Source organism: Nyctereutes procyonoides, unplaced genomic scaffold (assembly GCF_905146905.1).
Source record: "Nyctereutes procyonoides isolate TBG_1078 unplaced genomic scaffold, NYPRO_anot_genome, whole genome shotgun sequence".
In the NCBI taxonomy this organism is placed as follows: Eukaryota; Metazoa; Chordata; class Mammalia; order Carnivora; family Canidae; genus Nyctereutes; species Nyctereutes procyonoides.
In genome coordinates this window covers 12,807,957-12,820,966 of record NW_026575051.1, presented here as the reverse complement: position 1 = coordinate 12,820,966, position 13,010 = coordinate 12,807,957, and the positions used below count along the sequence as shown (strand labels likewise).

The window sequence follows — 13,010 nt, the reverse complement described above, 5'->3', positions numbered from 1 at the left end:
AGTGACAGCTGAGAATCCCTTAGGAATAAAGTCCACAGACTTTGCAACTTGTATTTTAATTGATCTAAGCCTTTGTTGTTGTTATTATTATTTCCTGTATCTTGGCTCTGCTGCAAACAAGTGGTGCTGCCAGACAGTTGTTCCCAAAGGTGAGGCGAAGTGTTATTTTAAGACATGGTCCCTGCACCTCAAGAGCTTACAATCTGGTTGAGAGACAAGACATACAAAGGAAAAAGAGCAATTAGGCTCTCTTACAAGCCTTGCAAAAGTATTAAATATTATATAAGAATTTGGCCGCCAATGCTTCTTGATCCTGCTGTTGGGTACAGTTGTAACAGTCTGGGATGCTTCCCATACTAAACAAGTAAGAGGACATGTCCTAACACTGAAAATTAAAGTAAACCCCAAAGATTTTTCAACCTTAACAGCTCAAATTTCATTTCAATATGACTTGTTCCTACAGCATTTTACAAACTCTTCTTAAAAAACTGACTTAAAACAAAAAAATTGCAACACTGAACTATGACCTCTAGTTAATGATATGTACAAGACCATCTTTGTTAGATGTGAAATGAATGGAAACCTGCAACTTACTTTGAAATGCATTAAAAAATTTGATGGACCAATGGAAAGATATGTAATAAAGCAAATACAGGGGGCAACCTCGGTGGCTTAGCGACTTAGAGCCCCTTTCAGCCCAGGGCGTGATCCTGGAGACCCAGGATCAAGTCGCATGTTGGGCTCCCCGCATGGATCCTGCTTCTCCCTCTGCCTCTTTCTCTCTCTGTGCTTCTCATGAATGAATGAATGAATGAATGAATGAATAAATAAATAAATAAATAAATAAGATTTAAAAAAATAAAGCAAATACATTAAGATGTTAACAGCTATAGGATCTAGGTGATGATTTTCCATTCTTTTAACCTCTCTGATTAGAAATTTTCATAATAAAATACTGGGAGAAAAGCAATAGTAATTCATACAGATAAAGGACTATAATTTTCATAAAATTCAACAAATGATCATTAACAACGGACTTATTTGTCCTTTTAAATCAGGTAAAATGGGACACCTGGGTGGCTCAGCAGTTGAGCATCTGCCTTTAGCTCAGGGCATGGTCCCAGAGTACCAGGATCAAGTCTCACACCGGGCTCCCCTCGAGGAGCCCGATTCTCCCTCTGCCTATGTCTGTGCCTCTCTCTCTGTCTCTTATAAATAAAAAACAAAACAAAACAAAAAAAATCAGATAAAATATACTCAGAAACAAGGTGACAGCATCAGAAACTCTGAAAAAGAAGAAAGTTCCATGTAGCTTTAACCAATTCCTGGATATTATTATGCTATGTACTACTATGAATGAGAAAAAAATCAAAAAGGCAAGTTAAACATTTTTTCCATTCTTTATCAACTTTACTAAAGCAAACATGTCCAACCCTAGATTCAAGTTTTTCAAAAAGATTTATTTACCTGAATGGGGTAGAAAGAACTGTGTTTGGAGTCTGTACAACCTGCCGCTGAGGAGTCACACCTGAGAAGTCACTCTCGTGCAAAGGGGTATTAAGACCACCTTTTAATGGGGTGTCCACATTGGTCAGGGCCATGAGGTTCTGAGCTTCCTGATAAACAAGAAGGTAAAGAAATGTGTTTTAACAGTTCAGCCAGGATAGCAGAATCCTCTCTCCTGGTCCTACTATACAAATCTCAAAAGGGACAGAACTCATACATTTTCTTAATACCAAGAGAGAAAATGAACTCTGCGCCATGGTAGAATTTAGTACTTCCATTTCCAGTTACCAAAATGACCTGACGAAGGGGTACTTGGCTGGCACAGTCAGTAGAGTATGCAACTCTTGATCTCAGGATGATGAGCTAAAGCCCCACGGTGGGTGTAGAGCTTACTTAAAAAGGGGGAAAAAAGAAAAGATTTCAATCTAGAATTCTATACCCAGTTATACTAGCAACCAGTTAAAAGGATGCAACGTCTTAAAAATACCATCTGCCATGAACCCATCCTCAGAAAGTTACTAAAGTGAAGATATGCTTCACTATCAAGGGTGTACACCAAGAAAACCAAAGGCATGGAAGCCAGGAAAGAGGCAATCCAAGGGACTTTCTGGGGTACCAGTAAATCAAGAGAACAAGCTGTAAACAACAGTAAAGAGTAATCAGTACAGAACAGAACATTCAGAAATTCTGGGAAACATTTCTTCAAAAAGCTAAGAATATCTAAAGTTCGATCAGATTACAGGAGATTTATACAGACAGTATCAAGTCCAGAGTTGAATCCATGCTAAGTAATCAGAAAATTTAGCATCTGAATAAAATAAGCATTAACTCAAAGAAAAATATAATAATGTGCAGTATAGTACTTATAAGGCACTTTGACTTTGTAGGCTCAGCAATGAATATGGTTTACACAGTCATATGGCAAACCATGAATACAGAGCTAACCAAAATTATCATATAACTATAATGGAACGCAAAGTGTGTGTACACATGGTAAAGGAAGAGGGTGGGAGAGCCAAATGTTCAAATTCCCAAGTGGAAAATGGCTAAAACTAAAAATAAATCAATAAGTAACAAATGTCCTAGCAATAAGGTAGTAAAAACAAAGAGCTGTAATTGGTGCCTCTTGAGAGCAAGCAATGAGGAACACAAGTGTCTCCCTTACTAAGTTTATGGGAACTTCTTGATTCCAAATCAAGACCTTAAAATTTTATTTCTGGGGGCGCCTGGATGACACAGTTAGGCATCCAAATCTTGATTTTAGCTCAGGTCATGATCTTAGGGTCATGGGATGGAGTCCCCCTTCAGATTCTCTCTCTCCACCCCCTTCTCCCTCTGTTCCTCCACAACCCACATGTATGTGCTCACTCTCTAAAAAATAAAAAAATAAAAATAAAAATAAAAAATAAAATAAAATAAAATTCTATTTCTAACTATTAAAAAGGAAATGAGATGAAAGGGTGCTCTATAGTGTTTTGTTAGGTGTGTCTATTCTCTGGAATAAATGCCCTAAGAACACACAGAGCTGTATACCGCATGTATTTAGGAAAGAGAGGGAAATAATACTAATGGCAGGCTGTCCCAAGCTAAGTATAGAAATGCAAGGAAGTTTTAAAAATCACTACTACAACTTCTGAAACCAATACTGACTGTATGTTAACTAAAATTTAAGTTAAAAAAATAACTGACTACATACATCTGCTTTCTAGGATTGCTAAGCAATGTGAAATTTTAAAATGTTGCACTTTTTTTCAACTGGTGCAGATAAATGAAGGAGGCAGGGCTGGCTTCAAAAGAAAAAAAAAAAACCTATGAATTAATAAATGTAAAAATGAAACCACCTAATTACTTAATCTTCTAATTTAGCTTCCCTAATACAGAAATCTCTAGGATCTATGAATTCTAGGCTCAGTTTCAACTGAGTTTGTCAGAAACAAACTAAATCACTTAACATTCTCTTTGTCAGAAACAAACTAAATCACTTACCATTCCTCATAAAACTTTCAAGGACAACAGGTGTCATAAGACTGAGGCTACTATGACAGCTTACCTGCAGAATTCTATCCTGGGAAGCTGGTGTGCGAGGTGTTCTAAGAGCAATACTGTTGTTGGTGACATTGTACTCAGACAAAAGAGTACTGGAGGCAGAGTTTGTTATACCAGATTCCTCAGCAGTCTGACGTGCAATTTCACTTGCTTGGCCTACTTTCACCACCTCTTGGAGTTCAGCATCTGAAATCTAAAAAGACAAATGTGTGCACGCGCTCTCTCTCTCAAATAAATAAATAAAATCTTTTAAAAAGAAGGCAGCCTGAAGTTCACAAAGCCAAATACCACCTCATGCTAGTCAGCTACAATAAGAGGCCAGGAGGCCTAACCTGCTCATAAATTGTTTATAGCTGACAAAATTACTTAGTAAACCATTACAAGGTGTAAGGCCTAATCTAATTTACACAGAGAAGTTGTTACTTATTTATCATACTATATTACAATGACTTATTTTTATGTGGCTCACCTATTACACTGAACTTAAGGGCACCCAATATCTAAAAACCTGGCACATATATCCCCAAACATTTGCTAAATAAATGATAAGCATAGGAGTTCACACAATAAAAAAACTTTTATCAAATTACCTGAGGGGCAGGAAGTACTAGTTTGCTTCTCTTTTTAGTAAATTCAGAAACACCACTAGTCTGAAGAATAGCTGATGGTAAATCAGATTCTTTTTTCCTTTTCAAATGCTGCTTATCTTTTTTTCTGTCTCTTCCTTCTTTTTCACTATCGTGAATCAAAATAGATAAGAGAATTTGTAAAATTATATATAGTCAATAACAGTAAAAGCCACATATTCATATACTTTGAACAAAATAATCCCATTTCTAAGAAAACTATTGATAAAAAGAAAAAATCCAAATGTTAAGTTGTGCCCTACACCATCACTTACCCATTATATTCAAGAGAAATTGAAATTAAATAATTCTATTGCTATTCAAAATAGTTTGATCAGATTACTGGAGATTTACACAGACGGTATCAAGTCTAGAGCTGAATTCAGGTTACCAAATTGCTATTTAAAATAGCAATAGATTTATTAAGAAAATAAGATATAGTACTAACTAACTTATGTACCAAATATTAAGCCTACTTAAAGACTATGATGACAAGCAAAATATTATAATTTCAAAAGGAAAGCAAAACTACTCACATCCTAATTATATTCTTACAAATGTATATATATGACATATGAAAGTGAAGAAGACAAGCATACAAAGTAGAAAATAATTATATGAAAAGAATGAAATTAAAACACTGCATTTTAAAATTTCTCTTTAAAATTGTTCTTCCGAACGTGCCAGGGTAGTGCAGTTGGTTGAGTGTCTAACTCTTGATTTCAGTTCAGGTCATGATCTCGGGGTCATGGGATTAATCCCTGTGTAGGACTCCACCCTCAACGGGGAGTCTGCTTATCCCTCTCTGTTTCTTTTCCTGCTTCCTCTCTCTCTCTCTCTCTCTCTCTCTCTCTCTCTCTCTCTCTCTCAAATAAACAAAATCTTTAAAAATCTGTTCAATTGTTCATTATGATTCTTCTTTTTTCATTAGGATTCTTCTTAATTCACAATGTTTTTTAAAGGATATTTAAGGCCTGACAAATGGTTACAAAGTCTAACACCAGGCTTGAGGCCACCGAAGAAAACTCCAAGAATGCCTCCTCCCAATCTGCATGTCAGCAGCCTCTTCCCCATCTAGCCTGCCCAATCCAGATGATCTGTTCCCATTTCAACCTCTTCATTTACAAAGGCTACTAAAATAAGGCCTTAATTTGAGAAATAAACACAGTGAAGTACAGCCAAGAAAATCCTGTTTCACAGTGCCTGACATCTGTTGTTTAGTACCAATTCAACAGAAATGGAAGGTCAGTGAGGGAGTTGAAAACTGAAACTCTTTGACAATCAGAAAAGGTTCTCCCCACAATATTCAGATCCAAGAATAGAGAAACCCTAAAAATCCTTAGAAATAGGCAAAATCCTCTACCCTTAGACATTTTATAAATACTTATTTATCTCCTTTAGATAAAACGATTTAAGTATGTATGCAAAGATTAACTTTTTTCTTTTAATTTCATTCTAAGAAAAACAAGATAAAATTTTCACTAGAAAAGATAAAAAGAACCAGATCATATTTTGACAGATTTTTCAGGCCATTAGTAAAATAACTAACCCATTCACAAATGTACATAAACGTTAAGATGGTGACTCAGTGAGCAGACAGTACTGTAAAAGCCAAGAGCTGACATTTCAAGAGAAGCAAACAGCCATCTGCGCCAAAAACATGACAGCAAGGGTCACTGGTTTTCTCAGAAAGGTGAATCCAGTAAATAAATAAAAACAACTATGTAGGCCACATTGTCCTAAATAATAAAAATCTGACTCTGACAAGGATAATGCATGACCCTCTACAAAATTCCTACTATATTTTCTCATTTTCAAAATCAGAAAGGCAACTTACGATCTTAGTTCCCCATCAAGATCCTGTTGTCTTAATTTTCTGAAATCTGCATCAAGAGCCTGGTAGTTTTCCTCAGAAGTATCGTAGAAACCAAGTGCAGGCTTTTTTTCAAATGGGATTTCGGCATTATAATCAACTCCTCTCTTCTTTTTTCTCTTCTTCTGAATTTCTATGCCAGCTGCTCGAAGTTCTCTTCTCTTCTGGAGGGCCGCAAGACGCCTCAAGAAAAAGAACACAAGATCACTTTGAAAATCACATACCATGGGAAAGGGATAGATCATCCAATAGAGCTAAGAAAACTACCTGGTTATTTGGGGAAGAAATATTTATATAAATCCTCACCTCACACTATTCACCAAGATAAATTCTCCTTTTGAATTAAAGGTATACACACAAGCAAAAAGAAAAGCCAGAAGGAACTACAAGTAAATACATATCCTATCTCTGGATAGGAATGCATTCACTTAATAGAAGTTAAATAAAGGGCAAAGGAAAGATTAACAGCTTTGAATTTTTTTTTTTTAAAGATTTTATTTTAGGGCAGCAAGGGTGGCTCAGCAGTTTAGCGCCACCTTCAGCTGGGGCCTGATCCTGGGGACCCAGGATCAAGTCCCAAGTTGGGCTCCTGCATGGAGCCTGCTTCTCCCTCTGCCTGTGTCTCTGCCTCTCTCTCTCTGTCTCTCATGAGTAAATAAATGAAATCATAAATAAATAAATAAATAAATAAATAAATAAATAAATAAATAAATAAATAAAGATAGATAGATAGATTGATTTTATTTTAAATAATTCCTATATGGGGTTTGAACTCACAATCCTGAGATAGAGTCACATGCTCCACTGACTGAGGCAGGCAGCTGCCCCAACAGCTTTGAATTTTAAATGTTATATCTCCACAATTCTATTTTTTTTTTCAATCATGAAGCAAAATTAACAGCAAGTAACAGGAAAAAACATTTGCAATTAATATTAATATTGGCAATGGTGGGATCCCTGGGTGGCACAGCGGTTTGGCGCCTGCCTTTGGCCCAGGGCGCGATCCTGGAGACCCGGGATCGAATCCCACGTCAGGCTCCCGGTGTATGGAGCCTGCTTCTCCCTCTGCCTGTGTCTCTGCCTCTCTCTCTCTCACTGTGTGCCTATCATAAATTAAAAAAAAAAAAATATATTGGCAATGGTTAGATACAAGGACTCTGTGCAGGTTTTTTGTTTGTTTGTTTTAATGTATCCTAAGGGGGAGGGAGCAGAAGGAAATAAATAGTTCACTAAGGAAAAAAATGCAAATAGGCAAAATGATAAAAGGTGTACTTAGCTAATAAAGAATCAGATTAAATTAAATACCATTTCTTCATATCTCAGTAAGTGTTCAGGGTTTTTGTTTTGTTTTGTTTTAATGGCAAATATCCAAAAAGTGGACGGTTACACTGATAATGGAAAGCAAATTGGTATAGCTTTCCCCAAAGAGTATTTGGAAATACACATTAAAACTCTAAAGTTTCTCACATTTTTTAACCCAACAATTTCACTCCTCAGACTTTAGCCTAAAGAAATAAATAACATGAACAAGGCCTTAGCTACAAGACTGCACCGAGCATTGTTCATTAGCTGATAACTTGACACAATCTAGACATCCAACAATAAGAAATTAGTTAAGAGCATTTACAGCACAGCTACAAGATAGGATATTATACAGCCATCTGTATAACTTTAGAAAATCTGTAAATCTACTTTGCCATGGAAAGATGTTCAAGACACACCAATGTGTAAAAAATGCTGCCAAGTTCACATTACACAGCAACATGTAAAAATTACATGCCCATCTACCAGCGAACATATATGCATGTAAGATGTAAAACAGGTCCACCAAAATATCAACAGTAATAATCACTGGAGGTTGGAAATTCATTTCATCTTTACTTTTTTGTACTTTCCCATGATGCTATAATTTTAAGGATTTAATAATGAAAAAAGTTATTTACAATATTAATGAGGGAAAATCAGTATGCAGAGCCCTATACTAGAAGTTGCTCCTCTACACTGACGAAAATTAGAAAAAAAAAGTTTAAGTCTCTGGAAATGAAAAATGTTTAAGTCTCTGGAAAGGATCCCAAGGAGATACAGTATATGAAGAAACATTTATTCAAGTAAATCAAGTAATAGAGGATTTACAACTACCACCCCTATGGTGATATCAGTCTGTACCTTCTGATTAAGTTCTTCTTTCCAGCTTATCTCTTAACTCAGGCAAAAGAAAACAGCCCCCTCAAGCAATAAGGACTGCCCTGAGCCAGCAAGACTCTGCATGACTGACTCCAAGACAGTGATCCACTTGCCCCTTCCTGCCCACCTGCACGTACCCACTGAACTTTGTCGCACATTTTCCTTATATAAACCTGGAAATAGGGCAGCCTGGGTGGCTCAGTGGTTTGGCGCTGCCTTCAGCCCAGGGCATGATCCCGGAGACTCAGGATTGAGTCCCACATCGGGATCAAGTCCCACATGGGGCTCCCTGTGTGGACCCTGCTTCTCCCTCTGCCTGTCTCTCATGAATAAATAAATAAAATCTTTAAAAAAAAAAAAAAAAAAAAAACCTGGAAATATTTTTGGTACATTGGGAACAGTCCTTGAGATGCTAGTCCGTGGTCTCCCTGATGGTGGCCTCACCAAAATACATTCCTTTCTTGTTTCACCACCCCTCATCTCTCTGCCTTTGGATTTTGTCAGGACCGAGTGGTCAAACCTGGTCTGTTTAGAGCCAGGTGCTCTTTGCACCACAGCACCCCAGATACAAATCTAGTAAAATTTGGTTAAAAGAAGTGAGAGGCTATGGTGTCTGAATTAAGACCCACTTTCGGGGATGCCTGGGCGGCTCAGCGGTTTAGCGCACGCCTTCAGCCCAGGCCGTGATCCTGGAGTCCCGAGATCAAGTCCCACGTCGCGCTCCCTACGTGGAGCCTGCTTCTCTCTCTGCCTGTGTCTCTGCCTCTCTCTCTCTCTCTCTCTCTCCTGAGTAAATAAATAAACTCTTTAAAAAAATAAATAAATAAAAGACCCACTTTCTCTTCTTACCCCCCCCACTCAGCTCTCATAGATAGAAACTCTACTCCACATTGATGCAGTCAAAACCACAAGGTTCTCTCCCCAGTCCAGTTCCCAACAGGAGGGCTTTCATTCCAGGAGGGGCAGAACATCAGCAATTCTCATCCTGCCTCCAGGATCCTATTGCAGAGGCTAAATTTCAACAAGAGCTGCCCAGAACCAGGGCCACTTCCTTCTTCTGCCCAGACAGAGGCTCTACCTCGAGCACAACGCTGCTCAGAATATTGGGGTTCCAAGAGCCCTTGCCCCAGCTTGTGGGATGAGGCTTCTACACTAGGAGAAGCAAGTCAAGGAGACCTGGTACTGCTGCACACACCGAGCACTCAGTTCCTACAGGGGGCATATCAGAGACAAACATACCAGAGCCCAGGGGTAGAACACAGAACTCCAAATCTCCCCCAAAAGAAACCGACTTTTATGCGCCACAGAGTATGGAGAAATGTTCAAGCTTCAGGACACTGTCAAAAACAGTGGAACTTGTAAAAGGTAACTGGGAAGAAACTGACAAAAATCACTGGAAAGTACAGGCTAAACTGTAGGTAACTCCAGTTTGCCAAAGAAAAAAACAAAGAAAAAAATGGGAGGGCCTTCCTGAGGTCCAAACAAATACCAAAGACTGACCTCAGAAACTACTCCTTTTCAAAGGAGCCCAAATGTAACTGGATCAGTTTGTGGAGCAATTTATGCCCCATGACACTGTTGAACAATACAGCAATCAGCAGAGTTTAAAAACAGTGTAGCCAGGGAAAAAGATGTCAAAGAAAAGTATGGTCAAAACGACATCATCCCACCATTCCACGGTGACTGTGGGCATAGCTAAGCCTCACTCTCTATGAGGAGCAGTATCAGAGAGAGGCATTTCTGAGGGGAGAGAAAAAACTTCACTAAAATACTCCAGTCACTAAACAAACAAGCAAGTTAACAATAACAAATTGGGGATGGCGAGAACATAGCACCCAGAATTGCTACAATATATCATATAAAGTGTCCAGTTCCCAACAAAAGCCTTGAGACATACAAAGAAACAGGAAAGCATGACCCATATACCAGGAAAAAAAAGGTGGCAACAGAAACTGCCAGTGAGAGCAACCAGATGTCAGATTTAGCAGACAGACTTCAACAGAGCCATTATAAATATATTCAAAAAACAAAAAGAAACTGCAGGAGGTATGATGAAAATGTTGCACAGAATAGAGAAATAACTTAGCCAAACAGAAAATGTGGAGTTGAAAGGTATAAAGCTAAAATGAAAACTTCACCACAGGGACTCACCAATACAATAGATGTGAACCAAGAGAGGAATTAGCAGACTTACGGAGAGATGGGTTAAGATTATATGAGCCACAGAAAAAGAAATCAGAAAAGAGCCTCACGGCAATGTGGGGCATCATTAAGTGCACCAATATATGCACAAAAAGAATACTAAAAAAGAGAGAAGAAAAGGAGAATAAAATATTCAAAGAAATAATGCCTGAAAATTCACAAACTTACTGAACCTACACATCCAGAATGCTCAACAAACTCCCAAGTCAGAAAAACCTAAAAATGTCGGCAAACAGAAACATCATGCTAAAAATGATAAAAGCCAAAGGCAAGGAGGAAATCTTGAAATCAGCAAAAGAATTTCATGGCTTACAAGGGAACTCCAATAAAATTAACAACTAAGTTCTCATCAAAACAGCATATACAATATGACCCAATTTTATACAAATTTACTGTGTATGTAACACCTAAATGTACCCCTGCACTGAAAGAAAGGTCTGCAAGGACGTATTTACAAAGTACAGTAATTTCATTCTTTAAATACAGGACATAAAGACTTCAAATTACATCAGAGAAAAAAAATTACATCAGAAAACCTTTACAATAAAATGTTAAGTAAATATAACCAAGGTATATAATAGCATCATGTCGACCCCTCCCCCAAGAGAAAATAAATAGCACAACACAAGAGGAAAAGTATATTACTTTCATAACCAATAAAAAGCTTTAAAACAGATCTGTAATTTAGCATTAAAGGAAATAGGCCTGCAATGTATTTTGCACACAAACCAACCTATTCTAAAATACATATACAAATTATTAAGATGTACAGACTTGGGGGATCCCTGGATGGCTCAGTGGTTTGGCGCCTGCCTTCGGCCCAGGGTGTGGCCCTGGAGTCTCGGGATCAAGTCTCACGTCTCCCTCTGCCTGTGTTTCTGTCTCTGTCTCTCATGAATAAATAAATAAAATCTTTAAAAAATAAAAAAAAAAAAGATGTATAGACTCTACAAGAAATCTGAGATAGTACAGAGTAAATTTAAATCTGTCAAACAGTATTTAAAGCAAGCAATACAAGTTATACTCAGAGAGAAGCATCCTTGGTCCAATCTACATGGTGAAAAAGCTCAAAATATTTGGTCTCCAAACATGAATGGAAAAGTGAATTTTTTTCAACCCTACTCACATTACTTAACCTTAAGTAGTATACAAGAGAGAAAAATGACTAAAACTGGGCAGAAAATCGAGCAACTCCTCTTGGTTTGTTTGCTATTCCAGGCCATTCATACCCTCCCACCCTTAAGTAACTATTTTGGCCTATAGACTGGCCAATTATGCCAACAAGCACCCTCAAGCATGAAAGAATCCTCCATCCCAGGATCTGGCACTTCAAAGTCATTAGTGGGGAAACCAACAACACACTAGTCATCAGGTCAGGAAGCACTTCCCCATGTGGGGAGCAAAAAGGGCAGCTGTGTAGGCTGAGGAGGTTATCCCAATGCCTGAACTTCTAAAGCTAATAAGAAGCTCTTATACAATTGAGATTATCCTTTTACCTGCTTTACCTTGGTTTCTGGGCCATTAGAAATTATGTCAATCCTAGATCTAACCAAAACAATAATGGAAGGGAAAAGTGGAGAAAACCTGGAGCAGGCAGCAATACTTAATTCCACTCACTTTTGAAATGAAAATTTCTAGGAGAGTCTAAAATTTGGTTCAAGGCTCACAAACTCCTCCATCAGCCAAGCTTCCTATTTCACAGCCAGTGCCTGCATAACAGTAATTGAGAAGATGAAGTGGCAGTCATGCAAAAGTCACATAGCCTTGTGTGTCCTCTAGCCATGTGATTCCAAGACGGCTAGAACAAATGAAGCTCTCATATGTTAGTTAACAGAACAAATCTAATATATCAAATGACTATCTGAGCGTTACCTCTGCCTACATCTTTTACTTCTTACAACATCTTTTTAAACACATTTTTTTCCTGTATCTATTCTACAACAGGGGTAAAAAAAAGACTTTTCCAAAGTATAGAGGTGCCTAACTGACTCAGTCAGAGAAGCATGCAACTCTTCATCTTGGGGTTATGGGTTCAAGCCCCATGCTGGGTATAGAGATTACTAAAAAAATAAACTTCAAGAAAATTTTCCAAAGCATAAAGTAACTAAAGAATATTAGCAGAATTGGAATTGGACCACTAATTATTACTCACCCAATAGAGTTGATAAGTCAGGTTTACTGGGCCTAAGGATACACAGACTAATTGTTCAACTATGGATGGAAACAACCATACCTTGCTTCTTCCAATTGTTTCTCTCTTGCTTTCCTCTTGGCTTTCTTTCCCTGAGTATTTGCCAGGCGGGCTCTAGCTTCAGAAAGCATCTCAAGTTCATCTACAAGAATATAGAGAAAAAAAAAAACTAAGTTCTCCAACAGAAACAAGGTATGTGAGAGACAAACTGTACTGCTTAAGAAGAGAAAAACCATAAATGTAACCATTATATGGTGTTATATAATGGAAATAGCCTGAGTTTTGAAGTCAGAAAAACCAAAGTTAAAAACGAAGCCCAGTACTTGCTAGCTATGTGACCCTGGTTAATTTACTCTCCCTGACCATGTTTATCATCTATAAA

The 13,010-nt window shown here is 37.8% G+C and overlaps 1 protein-coding gene across 1 annotated transcript in view; it reads right to left on the bottom strand.

The window, feature by feature from the left end:
• CDC5L (cell division cycle 5 like) overlaps positions 1-13,010 on the bottom strand; it is a 42,709-nt gene that overhangs the window by 23,335 nt on the left and 6,364 nt on the right. Inside the window, exons 5-9 of the mRNA XM_055330652.1 lie at positions 12,671-12,770; positions 6,016-6,234; positions 4,143-4,287; positions 3,557-3,745; positions 1,468-1,616 (exon numbers count right to left, since the gene is read on the bottom strand). Of these exons, the coding sequence (XP_055186627.1) occupies positions 1,468-1,616; positions 3,557-3,745; positions 4,143-4,287; positions 6,016-6,234; positions 12,671-12,770 (802 nt within the window). The remainder of the gene's footprint in view (positions 1-1,467; positions 1,617-3,556; positions 3,746-4,142; positions 4,288-6,015; positions 6,235-12,670; positions 12,771-13,010) is intronic.